General features: G+C 44.4%; 1 protein-coding gene across 3 annotated transcripts in view; it reads right to left on the bottom strand.

The window, feature by feature from the left end:
* Nucleotides 1-1310: 1310 nt before the first annotated feature.
* thrb (thyroid hormone receptor beta) overlaps nt 1311-20969 on the bottom strand; it is a 132318-nt gene continuing 112659 nt past the window's right edge. For all 3 annotated transcript variants that reach the window (XM_084312564.1, XM_084312563.1, XM_084312565.1), the window contains 3 exons: nt 15521-15667; nt 14542-14800; nt 1311-1571 (listed from right to left, as the gene is read on the bottom strand). In XM_084312564.1, coding sequence (XP_084168690.1) covers nt 1330-1571; nt 14542-14800; nt 15521-15667 — 648 coding nt within the window. In that variant the 3' untranslated portion in view covers nt 1311-1329. The remainder of the gene's footprint in view (nt 1572-14541; nt 14801-15520; nt 15668-20969) is intronic.

Here is a 20969-nt window from a genome sequence, read left to right as displayed (position 1 = left end):
CTTTAGACATTAACCCCCCCCCCCCCGCCTGAAGACGATCGACTCGGCCTGGAGTTTGTTTATTTGTTCCCCTGATTTTTTGGCACATCATGTGGTATCGATTGTTGGAGACTTAAAAATAAAGATTGATTGTCTTCTCCTGACATCAGTGTCGTTATGTGCTTTTTAGTTAGTTCTTCTGTCTTGAGGTTTGATAAAATGAGTGACGTCTCAAACATGGTCGCAAGCTTTACTCGTAGCGAGGTGTCGTTGAGGCGCCCGGGAAGAAGAAACGTAAGAGGTCCGTAAGAATCACAGACGATAAAAGTCTTGTGTGTCAAAGCGGTGTTTCCCGCTGATCCAAAGACTCAAATGCTCTACGTGTCCACAGTTAAGAGAGAGTTTGTGCACTTTCACGTAATATAGAATGGCCACAAATCTCTATTGGACCAACTGCAACTGTGAGCATGTTCGTTGTTGAAAAGACAAAAAATAAATCAAAGCAGACTATACGTTTCTTCATCCAAAAAGAGCCTTGGTTGTGACGCATGTTTTTACGAGGTTCATCGTGAGGTCGTACCTACATACGCAACATCGTGCACAATGTCACGGTCAGGTGGACAGAATGTCACGGTCAGGTGGACAGAATGGCAGTACTGAAGAAGAGGTCGGACAGTCACCCGAGGACGCACAATGGATACCACGTTCACAGAGCGATAGCGGCTCAGATGAAAAGTCAGGGAAGGGGTGCTTGGGCGCCGGAGGAGACGGATGTTACTGTAGAGGTCGGTGGTGATTTTGAAAACGTTTGCTTTTGAATGTAAAAAGGTGGAGAGAGAGAAAATAAACACTACGCTTGCATGGTTCGCTCGTGGCCGAACGAGAAGTGTCAACGAAATCACACAACGATACACCGTCTGTACAATCATTAACACGTAAAAAAGAAAACCTAGAGTCAAATCAGATGTGAAAATTTACATCAACAACAACGATGACGTCAACAACAACGGCAACATCAACAACAACAACAATAACAACAACAACAACAACAACAACAACAACAAAAAAGAAAATGTTATTCACATGTACCCGCATTTTAAGGAATGGTTCCATCGAAGAAAAATAATTGGCGAAAAACAACCCCCCAAAAGCTACTCCTACGTTCTGGAATGAAGTGACACTCAGTAGTGGTAATAAAGAGGTCCATTTTTAACGGGGTCCCCCCCACCCCCCACCCCGCCTCCTGAGACCACCAGGGTACCCAGGCACAGACGTGTATGCTCACACACACACATGCATACACTCGCACACACACACACATACATACGCACATACACGGCTATTGGTCGGTCAGTCCTCGAACACCTCCAGGAAGAGAGGGGGGAACAGCTCTGTGGGACACTCCACCTTCATGTGTAGGAAGCGGCTGGCGTGGCACGCGCCGATCATCCGGAGGTCCGTCACCTTCATCAGCAGCTTGGGCCAGAAGTGGGCCAGCTTGTGTTTCCGGTACTTGACGTAATGTTCGAACGCCAGGAGGAACTCCTCCTGACAGCGCTCAATGCGCTCCACGCTACTCAGGCCTGGGCGGTCTGAGAGAGAGAGAGAGAAACTATGAGATTTACAAGATTCCACTTGTGCTTACAAGACTTTAGTGTGTTAAAAGGGGCAGAATTATTTTGCACATAATCTCACACACACATCCAAAAACCTGAAACAGTTTTATTACACATTCATTTAGTTTGACAGTAAATTTGTTAGATTATGGCCACCAGTGATTGGGGATCCTTGTGTTTTGTTAATTACAGCTCAATGACATTATAAGGTAGCGGCCCCTATAAGACAGGGTATCGCTATTTCTTTGATCTACAGAATTTCATGGAGCTGTAATTAACAAAACACAAGGATTCAATGTCCCAGATGACATCACTGGTTGTCATATTCAAAATAATTTACCCTCTGTAACTGTCAAATTAAATGAATGTGTGCAAAACCGATTGGAGTTTCTTGGCCTGTGTGAGATTATGTGCAACATAAATTGTCCCCCTTTCATTTTCATGGTATCACATTTAAATGGTAAATGGCTGCATTTATATAGTGATTTTATCCAAAGCTTTACAATTTGTTCCTCACATTTTACCCATTCACATACCGATGGCAGAGGCAACCATGCAAGGTGCCGAACTGCTCGTCAGGAGTAATTAGGGGGTAAGTGTCTTGCTCAAGGACACTTCGACACACTGCTAGGGAGGAGCGGGAATCGAACTGGGAACCTCTGGATTACCAGACGACTGCTCTACCTCCCGAGCCACTGTCACCCCCGAAGCTTAGCTGTACTTTCTTAGCTGTCCTTTCACACATCATCCCATATCATCACACATGACCACAGTATCTTAACGCAAGCTACTGTTAAAGGTAGGTTTCACCGGTGATCAGGGCTGAGCAATTGATGAAAATGTTATCGAAATCCCAATAACAATATCCAAAATCACAGTGTTCTGAAAAACACACGAAAAACGTGTGACATGTGTGACAAATGTGACAACACCTCTAGCTCGACAGGCATTCCGATGTACGGGCCGGGCAGAGGACATGGTGTTTTTTCCTGCAGATGTTTGGAGCACGATGGTCAAAGCGCAGTGTTTCCCAGATGTTTGGAGCACGATGGTCGAAACCCAGATGTTTCTCAGACATTAGGCTGACAGGTGGGTATCGTCTAGTGTCCATAGAGAATGGTCCCTTATTTGATTATATACCATATGTCTGCAAAAAACCATTGACTACACGACCCAGCCACCCAAACCACAAACTGATTGAGCTCATGCCTTCTGGCAGACGGTACTGCAGTCTCAGGTCCACATCCAAAAGAACACTGAACAGTTACTTCCACCAGGCAAACAGATTACTGACGCAAACACTCTAAATCATCACATGAGCATAGACACAACAGCACCTTAAGTGACTTAGACACCACACAAGCACACTTATTACACACACACTGTATTTTATTCACTGTTACCTTGTATTGTATAGATCGTTGTGTATTGTTGTCTACCAAACTACTACGGTTGAGGTCAGGACCCGGGAAAAACAAGTTTTTTCTCACGTTTTTCTGAATGTATGTACATTTAAAAGATCTGTGACAATAAAAACAATCTGAATGTGAATCTGACTGTATCACACTGTACTCGTTCAGGAGAGGGGCAAGTCAGGCGTTCTTGGACCGCCATGTGCAGTGCATACAGTACAGAATAATATTGACCTTGGCTTAAGAGCCTCGTATCACACAGGGAAACTGTACGGTAGCCAAGACAAGCAACAAGCTGGACAAAGCTTGTCAGACAAAGCACTTTGATTACAGGATTAAGCGTGTTGTACATGAACAATTATTACAACGAACAGATTGAATCATAACTCGGGCAACGACTCGGTGACAAAAAGTCGATACATGCAATCTGTGCATAGCAACATAGATCAATTCTTTCCAAAAGAAAAGTGTGGGGCCTTTGAGAAGGCCAGAATACGTAATACATTCGGGGGGGGGGGGGTATTGATTCACACAGCTGTGAGAACAACAGTGGGACCAAGATTTTCTTTTATATATGCCCCTTCACTGCCCTCAATAAATCTCTATAGTCCCAAATTAAACAACAGGATTAATGGCCTTTAAACAGGCCATTGGTGGAAGTGATTAGCCGTAGTAACTGGCAGCGGTTACACTCTGCAGCCACATGGGAACATGGCTACCATGTCTGTGGTACCATAAAGATACTGATACCACAGAGAAATTGCTGCATCACCAGAAACCAGTTTTTTTTCAATAAATAATACTAATTATTAATATAAAAACTAATCGTAAGTCGCCCCTGTGCTCTATGTCTGTAATGTCCAAATGAATGGTGGTGGTAGAAGGTTGATAGTCCACCTCTAGATTCGCTGACTCATCACAACCTGAACGTCAAGTCAAACACTGAGGGGCGAATTCATGCTATGCCTGACGCTATGCCAAAACAAACCTTGCTATTCACAAAGCACACGCAAAGGGTGAAATACAGTGCTAACTGCGTTGCCATCATCATCATTGAGTCTCTGTGCGTCCGCGCTATTTGCAGGTATTTAAATGATGTGATATGGGTGGGAAATGTGCCCCTTTCTATGCAAATGAGCCTCATTGCAAAAACACTCCAAGTCACAAAGATCGGCGCTAATTGCCACACACAGTTTTAAAGTGAAGTTATTTACCTAGAGAGTTGGTGGTAACTAAGCACATTTATAAGGGGTGTCATGGCCAGCGTCTCTGGTGATCATGGCAGCAGTGATTGTAGTCAGGCAATAATAATCCTAATAGGTGATAATCACAATAAAGAGAATAGAACCCGCACACTCATATGCTCCAGAATAAACTTAAAATGTATAACGTTCCGTCGGGTCTACGCTAGAAACACGGTCAATGAAAAGTTTATTCTGGAGTATATGAGAATGCAGGTTCTATTCTCTTAACTAAACATTAAATACAACTTCATTTCTCACTCAAAAAATATTCCTAAATCTGAAAATATTTTCACTAGCACAGTGCCTAACTTCAGCCTAAAGATTCAGCACCATGGACACAGGTCTGCTCAAACAAATTTATTTGGGGATGACAAACAAAATGCAATGACAAAAGATAGTGACAAAAACAAAGGATGCAATTGTGTCATGAAAATACAAATTAAGAAAGCTCTATACATTACGAAATAAGCTAAATACAAATGGTGAAGAATACTGTTATGTCTATCTGTTATAGAAATGAGGAGCTATTGATTCCCTCTCCCTTATTTTGGGTCCATCAGGACTTCCAATTCACAAAGCTTTCGTTTTCTGTCTGCCATTGTCCTAGATTCCTAGAACATGCACACTGTTGTATGGGCAGTATTTATACTATTTTACCATATCAGGCGCAAATTGCACTCAGCTGCTCCGCGAGCCAACTGCATGTGCTGCCAGATATCAGGAGCAAATTGCACTCAGCTGCAACACTGAATGGACGTGTTTGAGCTAGTATATCATTCACGCAATATCTTTAGTGAATAGGTCCTTAAGACGGAGCACATAGCGGGCGCAAATCACACGCAGTTAATCGTACTATTAACGGCACAAAGTACCAGACTGCCAGGCAACGTCTGATGTCTAAATTAAACTTTTGACAGTTTGGCTTGTAAGATGAGATGCAAAAATGTGGATGATTCATTTGTTGTTGGAAAAAAGTTATAGTTTAATTCATTATGGACAAGAAAACGACTAGAAATGTGCAGAACTTTTGTTTGCCACTGTGATTTTCAGCTCGTAGTTTGAGTTTACGGATTCTTGCATTAACACAAAGTCACTTAACCCTTTCCACACATTTATTTTGGAATGTTTTCTCCTGGAATTCTAGGACTCCATAGGTTTCAATCGATGGCGGCCGGTATGAAAGTCACTTGGGTGTTCGCAATCATCTGACCAAGCTGACCAAGCGAATACGGACTCATAACGTTACCAACATTAAGTCGAGTTAATTGATGCATACTACATTAGTACACGTATGATCATCAAATCAATAATGAACACATATATAGTCATTTTAAACAAGTTACCATTCATTCATTCAGCAATTAACACGCTGTGTTGAGAGAGCGAGAGAGAGAGAGAGCGAGAGAGCGAGAGAGCGAGAGAGCGAGAGAGAGAGAGAGAGAGAGAGAGAGAGAGAGAGATATCGCAATTCTACCTTATTGTTAAGTTGGCAGCAGGGCTGAGCAGGCAGAAGGGCTTGATAAAGTATATTCACTCCACTGTCCAGACTGTGTTGATGTCCATTGTCCATGCATGTCCGGTACACTGCATCCATGCTTGTTGTTAGCCAACAAGAGTGTGAGTGAAGAGCTGTGTCCCTTTGTCCATTTCCGCGTCAAACAGCCTGCAAACTACCTGGTGTTCTATCGCCATGCTCTAAGACAAACTCTAACCTTAACCAACTTTGAAAGAGTGCCTAAGCTTAACCGTCGAAAGAACTTGCCGTCACGCTCTAAGACAAACTCTAACGTTACCTCCTTAACCTACTTCGAAAGCTTAACCAGTGTAGAAACTGGCGTCGGCCAATCAGAGAGCGTCTCCGTGAAATGTGGCTACGGGAAAAAAAACTGTCGTCGGCCAATCAGAGAGCGTCTCCGCGAAATGCGGCTACGGAAATTAAAAAAACTGCTAAGGCTGCTTGCCTAGACCGCTTCAAATCGCGCCCGGCTTCCAACATAATACATCATATTTCAACGCACAGCGCGTTACGCACTGATTGGCTGCGACGGATACAGCGATGAAACAGTGACGCGCACTCAGAGCGCTATTGCGTCTAGCCCGGGCCGAGAGAAATACGGCTAGGAGAAATGCGGCTATGCGACAGTGAGTCACTTCCTGTTCAGGAAAACGATTATTTTTATTTGATATATTAACGTTATATTGTGCATTGGAAACACAAACATACTTAAAATGAGTAAATATTATTCATTTTAAACATGTTTATATTATTTATAGGGCTATAAAACAAAAAACAAAACAAAAATATTTCTTGTTCTTCTCTCTATTAACCAGGGTTCACCAGGGGGGTCGGCGCCCGAGCGCCCCTAGTGGCCAGCCGCCACTGGTTTCAATGACCAGAAGACATTGTTACATCATCATTGGAATGTTTAAATTGGGCGTAGTTCCCCTCTACGAAGGTACATGGGGGACCCTGATGTAAACAAGACGAAAGTCTTTCTCTGGTCTGCATCCCCTTAACAATTGTGTGTATTGAGCTGTACTGTATTGTACCCATTCTGCAATCTGTTAATAAAGTTTTCAATCAATCAATCAATCAATCAATCAAACATTTAGAAACAGAGATGGTATAATGCATAGGCGGCGGGTATGTAAGGCCAGGCAAGGCTATGCCGACCCAGTCTGTGCATTATTATAGGCAGCCTAGGCTACGATATTGTGTGTGTGTGGGTGCAGCCCGGTGGTGACAATACGCAAGGGTCGGCCAACCAAGGTGTCAATGGCAGTAGGTGTGGTGGCCGTTTAACATTCCAGACTGCAGGCAGTAACCAATCACGCCGCATCATCAAACTAACCGATGCCAGTCTGGTCTTCAAAATCCTCCATGGTCTAGCCCCACCCCCACTTTCCGATTTTTCACCTCCAGGTTCACCAGAACTGTTGTACCGGGTGACTTGGCTGTTCCACCCTTAGGGGTCACGCTGGAGCTTTGAACCCGTCGGCGGACAACAAAAGAAATTAGAATCCCTCTTAAATGCTCAAAAAGGACATCTTTTCAGAAATCGATAAAAATAGAAAAATTGCCATTTCTAGTGCTTTGACATGTAAGGTATACGTCCCCCAACTTGCTAAACCTAATACGAATTGTAAATACGTTTAATTCTTGCTAGATGGCATGATTGTAATAATCTCCATTTGCGATAAGAACTACAATCGCGTCACGAAACGCACATACATGGACGCGCGCACACACACAATAGCGGCGTGTGCGCTGTGAATAGGTGTTACACTTACACCCCCGCAGAGGCGTGAGACTGGTATCAGAGCCTACCCCCCCATCCAAATTCTAAACATAATAATGTATGAATTATCTGTTGCAATAATGTCCACGGGACTCGACTTTTTGCAGTCGTTTCTCCTCTCCTGCGTGAGGAGTCTGAGGACATTCGCGGACATTCTCTCAGATAAAAAAAAAAAAGCTTACATACACATACACACACTCTCGCTCTCTCTCAATTCAAATGGGCTTTATTTAACATTAACTACTGTATGGCAGAGTGCGTCTGTGTATACGAGGTATGAATGATCACTGGCTGCTGTGTGACGAGTTTGCTCATCCGCGGTGTCGCGCTATATAAATCCAAGTCATTATTATTATTATTATTATTAAACACGGACCGCTTTAGTTGACAAAATTACATACATTTCGGGTCATTTCATAATAGCAGTGTGGACCAGCTCTGTAACCAGCTCTGTAACAAGTACAACGCATCTCGCTAGTTGACAGCTTACGCATGCACCCGCACTGTAGTAAACACGGTGCTTTAGTTGACAGCGTTCGATGCGCTTTGTGAAGGAAAGATGACGTCGCCTCTCTCTCTCTCTCTCTCTCTCTCTCTCTCTCTCTCTCTCTCTCTCTCTCTCTCTCTCTCTCTCTCTCTGTCTGTCTGTCTGTCTGTCTGTCTGTCTGTCTGTCTGTCTGTCTGTCTGTCTGTCTGTCTGTCTGTCTGTCTGTCTGTCTGTCTGTCTGAGAACCCAGGTTGCTTTCTAACCTATATATATCTCTCTCTCTCCCTCTCTCTATCTATATCTCCCTATCTCCCTCTCTCTCCCTCCATCTCTCCTCTGTATCTCCCTCTCTGAGACTACTCCCGGTCTGAGTCATGTAAATCACAAATCATGTAAAACCCAGATTCGGCTCAAACAAGGGACTAAACACGTTTCGCAATTATGCCACAACAATGTGGAACGCCCTACCCAAAGCTGTAAAGGAATGTAAATCACTACCCACCTTCAAAAACACTCTCAAAGAACACCTACGGGAGACTGCAATTCAAAACTGGCCCCTACAAATGTCCTAACCCAGTTGTACAATAAAGACCAAGCATGGCTATTCCAATGTACAGCCCCACCCAACCCCACCCCACCTACCCAACCTCCTCCAATGTACAGTTTCCATGTCAAATGTATGTCAGTACTCCAATGTACAGTGTCCCCCCCCCCCTACCCAACCCCCCCACCTCCAATGTACAGCCCCACCCCACCTACCCAACCTCCCCCAATGCACAGTTTCTATGGCAAATTTGTAATGACTGTACCAGAATGTTTGATAGGACATTGATTGAAAACTATCCTCTCAAATTTGACAATTGATGGCTTATTTTGAAGGTATGAATCTGTAATTTTATATTATGTAACAAAAAAAAGGGGGAAATTCTCAGGAGGAGGAGCTATTTAGGTTAGACTATTTGTTGGGGTGTTGCTAATTGGGCAATTCAGTTAATTCTCCTCAGATCATTCATGATGGAACATAACGTGATGAAATCATGATATTGTGATACACAATTATATCTGAATTGGTAATAACAAGCACATAACTCGCATTTCTCAAAATATCTGATATATTGGAGGCTGTCGTGTCACAAGTGTTAATAATCTGGTAGATCCTGATGCCCATTTGGCCCAGTGCAGTTTCTAACAACCCACATGTCTGTTTCCATCAAGGCAGCCTACCTTCTGTAAGAGAATCGGCTGGGTTTTCATGGAAAAGCCATCCATTCTGGCTGCTCAGTCCTGATCCAGCTATAAAGACCACAACATATCTAAAGGCTCACTGTGCATTACACCTCATAGTCCACTGTCCATGTGCCTGACATTTAAGGTGTGTATGTGTGTGTGTTTTGTGTGTGTGTGTGTGTGTGTGTGTGTGTGTGTGTGTGTGTGTGTGTGTGTGTGTGTTTTCAAAATATATATCATTTGAATATTCATATAATATGTACACTTAAGTAAACACATTTAGATGGTAAATCAGACTACAGCTTTGCTATTATGGAACGAAATGTAAAATATTGTAATGTAATGTATCAACAAGCTTAACAAAATAACTAATACTGTCTCATTCGCTAAATGCATCATGTAAAAGAGTTCAGTTTTATCAAAAGCCTTCTCACTATCTTTTTTTACCCCAGGAGGTGAAGAAATTCAAGCTATTGCGATGCTATAGCAATATAATAGTGCTAGCAATTGTTTTATCATTATAATACTTTTTAAACCGATGTAATACAGTTCTTAGCATAGCTATTGTGTTATTTTGTTAGATGATAGTTTACTTTCTCAGAAATCTAACATTAGCTACTAGCTAGGCTTAGTCTATTCAAAATCATTAGATGTCTGTGGGGGGCGTATTACCCCAAAACAGGAGAGGCATCTTCCCTCAAAGGTCCTATTCTTACACTTTCATGGATGACAGTATGTCGGTTAGTATGTTGGGAGTTGGATGTGTGTCTGAAATCTTATACACCAGAAGGTCTTACAAGAGGGTACTACCAAAGTCTGTCTAGAGAGAAGATGGTTCACTCTGCTTCATTGTTGATAACAGGGACTAACAAGATGAACAAGATCTGTGCCCTATCTCTTTGAATGGGGAGTACTCCATATTTAGTGATAGAAAAATGCCTTTTCCCCCAAAGTAGACCAGCTTCTATGCATGCGCCACCTTCCTTGTGTGATATTCTATTCCAGTTGTCTTTGGTCTTGTTTTCTCTGGTTATGATCATGTTATTAGTGTGTGTGTGTGTAAAAAAACTAATAATATAATTATTATAAATGTCGCTCTCTCTCTCTCTCTCTCTCTCTCTTGAAATCTACAGTTACACATTTAGTATGTATTTAGTGAGGTAAATGAGTACAAGACATGTTTCACAGACACACACACACACACATACACACACACACATACACAGACAGACAGACACACACACACATTTACATTTACACATTTACACATTACATTTACATCTAGTCTAGTTTGCTTATTTTTTTTTGATATGGTACAGTACTGTAGATACAGACACAGACACACACACACACAGAAACACACACAGGCTAGGCCTCCTGCTGGGTCCATTCACTGGAATAACAAAGGAATGACTGGGCCTTTGCTCAGGTGTGAAATGGTGCTAGTGACAATGATCACATTGAATTCTGGGAGTGTAGTTCTCTCATCAGATAGCTTAATGAACTTGGATCTAGTTCAAAGTCCTATACTGAAAAGGTGTTAGGATTTTACCAGAATGTTTGATAGGACATTGATTGAAAACTATCGTCTCAAATTTGACAATTGATGGCTTATTTTGAAGGTATGAATCTGTAATTGTATATTATGTAACAAAAAAAAAGGGGGAAATTCTCAGGAGGAGGAGCTATTTAGGTTAGACTTCTAAGGGTTAAGGACAAGTACATTTAGTAAATCAGCCCTCTCCGTGAGAGCTGCTAAGACCTGGAACTCCATTCCAAGTTACATGCCGCCTGGGCATAACACGGATCACCTGAGGCCAAGGGCTTGCTCTACGAGGGCATGATGAGACTGAGTCAGAGTTAATCAAACCGTGGAAACTTTTTAGAGCTACTATGTACATTGTTTTCAAAGCAGCTTCACATTGAAAGTGATCTCACAGACAAACTTAAAGCAGAAAAGATCATTGATGCGCGAAACGTTGTATTTTTTTTTGGTGCATTAAGGTAAGACAATGGTTAATCATATTGGATGTCTTCATTTGAACAATTAATTTGCACTATATGAAATGAGTGGGGCTCACTGTAGTAGCCTAGTAGATGTGTGTATTGTATGAAATCAGAACCTGGACAGCACCGTTTGCGTGCAAGCAAAAAAGAAAAAGGAAAAATGTTGCACGCTCCACGCGAGTCCCATCCCATAGCCTACCCTAATGTCCAGCTCACCCGCCGCCTATGGTATAATGCCTTCCCACCTCTCGCAGAGACAAGTCGCATTTCTTTCCTCTCTCCCTAAGGCCTCAAGGCCCTTCCTATTGCTGCCTCACACTGCCTCCCTAAGCCTCCCTGCTGTGCTCTGTGCTTCGTGCCGTTTGTCGGACTATACCCAAATCAACTCGAAATGGATCTAATCAGTGGATTGCATACTTTCGTCTTGTTTACATCAGGGTCCCCCATTTTCAATTCATCGTAACATATATGACATACATGACATACAGATAGACAGTACTGCTACATCTATACATTTATGACATACCAGATTTGCAAATACAGTACTGTTTGTGATACGAAAAGAGTCCAGAAAAAAAAGTATATACATTTGACGTAGAAACTGTACATTGGAGGAGGTTGGGTAGGTGGGGGGGACTGTACATTGGAGGTGGTTGGGTGGGGGGTGGGGGGGGGGGCGGGGGTTGGATAGGAGTGGGGGGGGGAGGTTGGGTAGGAGGGGTGGGTGGGGGACACTGTACCACTGTACAAGCAAAACTGTACATTGGAATATTGACAAGACCATACTTGGTAATTTACTGTACATTGGAGGGGGTTGTGTTAGGACATTTACAGGGGCCAGTTTCGAATTGCAGTCTCCCGTAGGTGTTTTTTGAGAGTGTTTTTGAAAGTGGGTAGTGATTCACATTCCTTTACAGCTTTGGGTAGGGCGTTCCACATTGATGTGGCATAATTGCGAAACGTGTTTAGTCCCTTGTTTGAGCCGAATCTGGGTTTAACATGATTTGTGGAGCTCCCTCTGGTGTTGTGATCGTGGTATTCACTGACCTTTGGGAAGTATTTTGACATGTACATGGGTACCTTGGTCGTGTAGTGTATCTTGTAGACCAGGCCCATTGCAAGTTGCTGTACTCTGTCGTCTACTCTAAGCCATCCTAGGTTGTCAAAGTGGGCAGGGGTGAGGTGGGTTCTAGGAGTAAGGTCAAGCAGTAGTCTGACCAGTTTGTTTTGAGATGTTTGTAATTTAGTTTTTAGCGCCTTTGAGGTGCTTTGGTACCATGAGGTGCAAGCATAGTCGTAGTACCCTTGAATGAGTGCTCCTGCCAGAGTCTTCAGGGTATTCTTGTTTACCAGTGAGGAGATCCGGTACAAGAATCGAGTTCGTTGGTTGACTTTTTTTATTACATTGGATGCCATTTTGTCACAGGAAAGATTTGCCTCTAGGATGGAACCCAGGTAGGTAATATCTTCTTTCCTTGTGACAATATTGTCATCCACTGTAACTGAGAAGCCGTCGGTCTTGCTGAGTTTGTTATTTGAACCGAAGAGAATGGACTCTGTTTTGCCCATGTGTAGTGATAGTTTGTTATCAGCGAGCCATATGCAGATTTTGCCTAGTTCTGAGCTGAGGGTTTTTTCAACCTGTAACTTGTTCTTGTCAGAGACCAGCAGGGCTGAGTCGTCCGCAAACAGGAACAAGTTGCAGTCACAAGCTGACGACATGTCATTTGCATAAATTAGGAACAGTAGCGGACCTAGTATGCTTCCTTGTGGAACACCACAGCTTACTGTGAGAGGGGGGGATAGGGTACCGTTTACCTCCACCATCTGCTCTCTCCCCTCCAGGTAGGATTGCATCCAGCTCACTGATAGACTATCAAAACCAATTGCTTTTAGCTTGTCAATCAGAATGGTGTGATTGACAGTGTCGAAGGCCTTTTGTAGGTCCAGCATGACCATGCCGCAGTATTTGCCCGCGTCCACCTCTTGTTTGATGTGGTTGTTGTGCATAAAGCATGTCTGTGCTTTATGTGCTTTATGCTCTGTGCCATTATTACTATCTAAAATGTAATAAATTGTGGAATATTACTATAATGAGCTGTATGTGTATGAACCAAGTGTCCTATGATCTCATACTCTTAGGAGTATAACAGGAAAAAGCATTCCATGTAAAAGTATTCTGTATTTTTGTATGTCAACTAATAAAGAAGCTTGAAACTATAACCTTTTTTTTTATCCACTTTTTCTCCCATTTTTCTATATATTTTCCTCCCATCTCAATTTCGTATCATCCAATTCAACCCTCCCCTGTCACGGACGCTGTTTCTTGCCTGCCACAAGCCGGCTGCAATGTGGACTAAGTCATACATAGCACAAGTCCCCTCCGGTACTTGAGGTAACAGCAGTCGCATCTTTTCACCTGCGCAGCTCGATCTCTCAGTGGCGAGGAGTAATGCGTGGGAGGCTCACGCTGCCCCCGACACTTCCTGATTCTACTGCGCAGGCGCACCAACCGACCTGTAGGAGTCGCTGTCCACAACGCCCGATCCCCACCCATCAGTTTCCCACCCCCTAATACGGCCAATGTGTATTAGTACGGACGACCAGCTAAACTGAAAGCAAATGTGGAGCGCTGGGCTCGAACTGACGAGCCCAGCGTCTCCAGCATTTCGTGGCGAGCGCCTTGCCCACTACGCCACGTAGCCGCCCCCACTTGAAACTATAACCTATAGGGGCGGCTAGGTGGTGCAGTGGGCAAGGCACTCACCACCAATGCTGGAGACGCTGGGTTCGAGCCCAGCTCTCCACATTGTTTTCAGTTTGGCTGGTCGTCCGTACTAATACAATTGGCAGTATTAGGGGGAGGGAAAACTGAGGGGTGGGGATCGGACGTTGTGGACAGCGACTCCTACAGGTCGGTTGGTGCGCCTGCTCAGTAGAATCAAGAAGCGATGGGGGCGGCGCCCCTCCAAAGCGCAGACCCCTGACGCTGAAAGATCGCGCAGCGCAGGTGAAAAGATGCGACGGCTGCTACCTCGAGTATCGGAGGGGACTCGTGCTATGTATGGCTTCGTCCACATTGCAGCCGGCTTGTGGGAGGCAAGAAACAGCGTTCGAGACAGGGGAGGGTTGAATTGGACGATACGAAATTGGGATGGGAGAAAAATAGAAAATGGGAGAAAAAGTGGATACAAAAAAAGAAACTATAACCTATAGGCTACAGTAAGCCTTTTCCAGGGCTGCAGATGGGGCCCGCGGGCACATACTGACCGGACGAGAGGAGGATGACGGCCTGCAGCAGAGCCACCTCGGAGTCGTCCAGGTTGAAAGAGGACAGCGACACCCCGAGGTCAAAGATGGCGTCCGAAACCACACCCAGGCCGCCGTTCTTCAGCTGGCCGCGAGTGACGGCCATCTCCCCGTTGAGCGTGAGGGTCTCGCTTTCTGGGTCGTAGCGCACAGCCGCTCGCAACGACATGATCTCCATGCAGCAGCCTTTCAATAGGATGATCTGGTCTTCACAAGGCAGCTGGTTGTACAGGTGAGACAGGGAAGCGATTAGTGACGTTGGTATTTACTTAATACATACGCCTGGCATTTATTTCAGGGGTGCCAGTTGATTCAGCTGGTAATTCTGCATCTAATATTAGTCAAAAGATATTGAATGAGGAATGAGCAAAGAGAATGCGTTTTTGAACATAAAGATACAACCAGACTTTTGGATTTCCGTTCTAATTTAAAGAAACATGCTCCATATTTACAATTTCCTCAAAGTTAAACTACAGTATATTATAGGAAATTGTACATATGGAGCATATTTCTAACATGTTTAATGGTTTAAATCCAACTGCATGGACCTGCAAAACTGACAAGCGATATTAATTGAAATCAGTGTTTATCTATTTCATTAATTTATAAACATAATGATGTGAAACGATATCTTGGTATAACGTTTTAATTATATATAATTATTTATCAATTAGTTATCAATTATTGCAGACTGACATTTTGTATTGATATTACATATTTAAAAACATACTGAAATGAATACTCAAACTACTGTACATACTGTACATGTATACTCAAAATACTCCAAATCAAATCATGGTGAAAATGCCCTGCATCAGAGATGTGGCTCTGTAATCAGAATGAAACCATTGTTGAATTAAAGCATCACTTATCTTTCATTGAAACGTCATAGAACCCTGTGGATGTTGCCTTTTGAAATAGTTAGTGAACGTGGGCTTACCTCACAGAACATAGGCAGCTTTTTGGCAAAGTCCACCACACGAGTGATGGCAGGGGTGATGATCTTTGTAAACTGACTGAAGGCTTCAATGTCCACTTTGCTTCCTTCAGGTGCATTAATGATGGGCGCTTGACCAATGTCATCAGGCTGGAAAGACAAGTCAGGGGGAGATGGAGCTCAATGTCTGTACAGTCTTTCAATACAGAAACATACAAATTCAACAATAACAACAACAACAACAGCAAAGGACGACACATAGCAACATTATTATCTGTAGAGGTTGAACAGCATCCACACCGAATGTAGTACAAGGGGGGGGGGGTTAAAGGTTGGATATATATATTATATTATAGTCAAAAGTTCAATAACAGTTATTTTGAACTTGATTTACTTCGCTGTTTTGGGTGTATACACTACACTATACATCTCTGGCCATATAACGTCGCGATTATGTGGAGAAGGTTAGGTTGTTGCCATGGTTGTGACCAAACAGGGTACATGTTACTATGTATAGTAGGGCCCTTCCGGGTTTCTTTGGTTTTAAAATACAGTATTAGCCAAAAAAAAAAGGCTGTCCATTATGAGCAGCAGGTATAATCTGTAATGCCGTCAAACAGCGACCTCTAGGCAAAAGAGCTGTGCTTGGTACTGCACAATGTTGAACTTCTTTAGTTCTGGTCTGATCTTGTTTTGGTCTTGTTTGGGGTTGGAGTTGAGTGGGGATAGGGGAGGGGTTGCTATTGAGGTGGCCACACCTCAGGTCTGGAGAAATTCACAATATAATAAGTTACTAAACTCCAAAAAAAAAATTTAAACAAAGTGAAATACCAAGCAAGTCATGGCTGGGACATCCAGCTCAATGTCTAACCCTGTCTCTCCCTCCTCCTATTGTCTCTCTTCTTGTGTTCCCCCCTGCAGACCCAGCAGATGTCTCCAGCATTCCCTCACATGCGCTCCAATCTCCCTGTGTGTCACCAGCTGTCTTCTATTAGTCATTACCCCCTGTGTGCTTATGTCTGTTCCCAGAGTTAGTTAGTTGCTTGATAAGAGTTTGTTACCGGTCGTGTCTAGCTGCTACCTTTCTGTAGTTCTCTTACATGTACAGTCGTGTCTATCTATCTAGGTCGTCCTCGGACAGGCCCTCCATCGGTGCTTCCAGTCATCCCGATCCTCCATGCATCTGGCTAGCTCACCGGTGCATTCTGTTCCCGCATCTCTCCTGAGTACGTCCACGTAGGTTAATGTGGGACGTCCTCGTGATCGATGCCCGTGTGTTGGTTCCCACAGCACAAGTTTGCTGGTTGGCAGCTCATGGTGTCTCTGGCAGTGACCTGCCAGCCTCATTCTCCTGACTGCCACTTTATCGCTCACCTTTAGCACCCCCCCATACAAGTTTGCATTAGTGACATGCTCATCCCTGTTGATGTTGAGCACCACACGCATCATTCTGGTGTAGCACCCATCGAAGGACTTCTGCAGGGTGGGCTTCAAGGTCCAGCATTCACTGCCATACAAAAGGACAGACTAAACTGTTGCATGAAAGAAGTTGAGCTTGATTTGACGGGGGAGGTTGGATTTCCACAAACTGGTCATGCCGTTCAGAGCCCTCCACGCAAGCGCCTTCCTCCCTTTAAGGTCTTGCTCGGACGAGTTGACCCACGAGCCCAGGTATATGAAATCACCGACTTCCTTTAGAGCAGAGCCTCCTGTTGTCCTTAGAGGTGGATGATCCGGGAGGATGTTATACATTATGACCTCGGTTTTCTTGGCATTTAGCCTAAGGCCAACCTTGGCGCACTCCGTCTCCACTCTACACAGGAGTTCCTGTGCCTGCTCCACGTGGTCAGAGAGCAGGCTGATGTCGTCCGCGTAGTCAAGGTCTGTTAAGACTATGGCGGGGTGTCGTCTCGATCTCCTTGGGGTTATTGTGAGACCAAGTTCCTGCTCCCGTCCATTGATGGCCTTCCTGACCGCATAGTCGAGGACTATGACGAAAAGGAAGGGGGCAAGGGTGTCCCATTGCATCACTCCAGCCAGTATGTCAAATTCTTCACTGTTGCCGTCTGGGGTTACCACCTTGGCCCTTGTACCCGTATGCATGGTCCCTATGGCCCGGAGTAGATTGGGAGGGACTCCGTAGGCCTTGAGTATCCTCATCATCACGGCTCTGTGTATCGAGTCAAAAGCCTTTTTGAAGTCGATAAAGCACAGTACCGCTGTCAGGTTGTTCTTTTTCACCTCCTCTATGATTCTAGTCGTGTCTAGCTACTAACTTTCTGTAGTTCTTTTACTTGTATGGTCGTGTCTAGCTGCTACCCTTCTGTAGTTCTTTTACTTGTATGGTCGTGTCTAGCTGCTACCCTTCTGTAGTTATTTTACCTGTATGGTCGTGTCTAGCTGCTACCTTTCTGTAGTTCTCTTACATGTACGGTTGTGTCTAGCTGCTACCTTTCTGTAGTTCTCTTACTTGTACGGTCGTGTCTAGCTGCTACCTTTCTGTAGTTCTCTTACATGTACGGTCGTGTCTAGCTGCTACCTTTCTGTAGTTCTCTTACATGTACGGTCGTGTCTAGCTACTATCTTTCTGTAGTTCTTTTACCTGTACAGCCTTAGCCTGGGCAACAGCGCTGTAGGAGCAACAGTCTGACATCAGTTATCCCTGTTTTGTTTCCAAAAAGAACACGTTTTTGACCACGCCGTCTCTGGAATGGAAGCGTCAAGGAGGTTCATGAATCTCCAGTAGGGTAAGCACAGTGCGGCGGAATATTCCATAGAGTTCAGCGCCCTGGCGGCCGAGAGCAGCTGGAATCAAGAGTCCCCCGTCTGAGTTTATTAAAGATGAACTGGTCTCAGGCGCTCAGAAAGACTCTGCGTCTCATGTCGACGCCACTCCGTCTTCCGAGTTTCCGCTCATCAGACTGCAGTCAGGAGCCTATGCAGTTGGGGCGGGACAAGACTGAGAATGACCCAGAAATGCTGACTGTATTGTGACCAGGCTTCCTGTCTGAGGCTCACTAGTAGGAGGGTGTACAGCCCAGTCCATATCCTCGTATTCTTGTCCCTACTTCCCCGTTACTCTCACCTGGAAAGCCCGGAACCTTCCTTTCTAGACTTTTGTGGACTCCGGTGCCGATAAGCCCTGATGTGCCGGCTGGGCATTTCCACCGTTGAATGGAAGAGTCATCGGTTCGGTCACTCACCTCACTCAGGTCTCTCCAGAAATCAGAGAACATCCAACTCCATGTTTAGGACTCTCCGTTGTCCGCTGGTGTCCAGGCCAGGGTCGGCTCCGGTTGGAGAAACACAATCCTCATTCTGCCATCAGCATTGTCTCAAGGCAGCCATTGTCACATCCTCATTGGTCGTCTCTGCTCCTTCCTGCATGGGTGAGGTTTCTGAACTGCTTTCTGTCCCTTCTGCTGGTCTGGATGTTAAAGAAGAGTTCAGTAAGGCTGCTGCGCCCAAGAAGCCCCAGCGAACAAGCCCAAAGCTACTAAAGCTAAGAAGACCCCAGGAGCCTCCGCTGCCCAGCTCTACAGAACAGCTGCTGTCCATCGCTACAGAGCCTCCGCAGGCCAGCGCCCCTGCTGAGGTCCAGTCCCTTCCGTGCCTGCCCGGCCCCATCTTTTGCTGACGTGGCAGGGCTCCCCCTTCCTGGTTGACCTTGGGAGACACCAGGAGTCATCCCTAGAGGGGGTGTTCCTGTCACGGCTGTGACATCCAGCTCTATGTCTAACCCCGTCTCCCCCTTCGCTCTCACCTTGTTTCCCCCTGCAGCATGGGTCCCCAGCATCCCCTCACATGTGCTCCAATCTTCCTGTGTGCTTCTTCTAGCCGTCTTATATCAGTCATTACCCCATGTGCACTTATGTCTTGGATTCTGTTACCCGTCGTGTCTAGCCGCTGCCTTTCTGTAGTTCTGTAGTCAGTCAGTCTTCCTTACCTACTATCTGTACTCTGCCTGCTACCTGCCTGCCATCATTAAACATACCCGTTGTTTCACTCTTCATCCGCATCCTGTCTGTTTGTCTGCTCTTGGGTCCACACTTCCATTCCTGCCTCGTCATTACAAAGCCGGGCTCTTTTGTCTAGACATCACTGGTTGACAGCATTACAGATTCTACCTTTAAGTAAAAGTAGAATTACTTAAGTTTGATGTTGAATATACTCCAGTATCAAAAGTAACAGAACACATTTTATAGGATGTTCTTGTATTTACTTGGGAGCTTTTAATCCTCGGTTAATGTCTAAAGGTTATGTTAAAGTGATCAGCGGTCCACTTATGCCGACTCTAATTACTTCCTCTTGACAGGCATCACATTTCGAAGTGCATAATTTAAACCAATTCATCATGTTTTGTATGCAAAATGTTTTTCATCAAAAGTAACAGAGCAATGTAGTCAAGTTACGCAGGGCATTTCCTTTTAAATGCAGTGGTGTAAAAGTATAAAGTTCACTCGAGCACACTACTTGAGTGAAAGCACACTTTTCACCGCTGATTATGTGACTTTAGTGTTTAGTTCACTGTAAATCTGTCACTGACATTGGAGTGAACACTACCACACAAAGACTTACAGGAAATTATGTCATCTATCGCAAAAAAAGTCAGCCGGCGTCACGAGCACCAGGGTTTCTGTGCAACTGTTCCCTGCATGTACTCATCTTAGATTCAACTGTTCCCTGCATGCACTCATCTTAGATTCAACTGTTCCCTGCATGCACTCATCTTAGATTCAACTGTTCCCTGCATGCACTCATCTTAGATTCAACTGTTCCCTGCATGCACTCATCTTAGATTCAACTGTTCCCTGCATGCACTCATCTTAGATTCAACTGTTCCCTGCATGTACTCATCTTAGATTCAACTGTTCCCTGCATGCACTCATCTTAGATTCAACTGTTCCCTGCATGCACTCATCTTAGATTCAACTGTTCCCTGCATGTACTCATCTTAGATTTAACTGTTCCCTGCATGCACTCATCTTAGATTCAACTGTTCCCTGCATGCACTCATCTTAGATTCAACTGTTCCCTGCATGCACTCATCTTAGATTCAACTGTTCCCTGCATGCACTCATCTTAGATTCAACTGTTCCCTGCATGCACTCATCTTAGATTCAACTGTTCCCTGCATGCACTCATCTTAGATTCAACTGTTCCCTGCATGTACTCATCTTAGATTCAACTGTTCCCTGCATGCACTCATCTTAGATTCAACTGTTCCCTGCATGCACTCATCTTAGATTCAACTGTTCCCTGCATGCACTCATCTTAGATTCAACTGTTCCCTGCATGTACTCACCTTAGATTCAACTGTTCCCTGCATGCACTCATCTTAGATTCAACTGTTCCCTGCATGCACTCATCTTAGATTCAACTGTTCCCTGCATGCACTCATCTTAGATTCAACTGTTCCCTGCATGCACTCATCTTAGATTCAACTGTTCCC

The sequence above is a fragment of the Notolepis coatsorum genome, assembly GCF_963971535.1.
Source record: "Notolepis coatsorum genome assembly, chromosome: 4".
Lineage (NCBI taxonomy): Eukaryota > Metazoa > Chordata > Actinopteri > Aulopiformes > Paralepididae > Notolepis > Notolepis coatsorum.
Note: the sequence above shows the minus strand (reverse complement) of the source record. Positions and strands in the feature narration are given on the sequence as shown.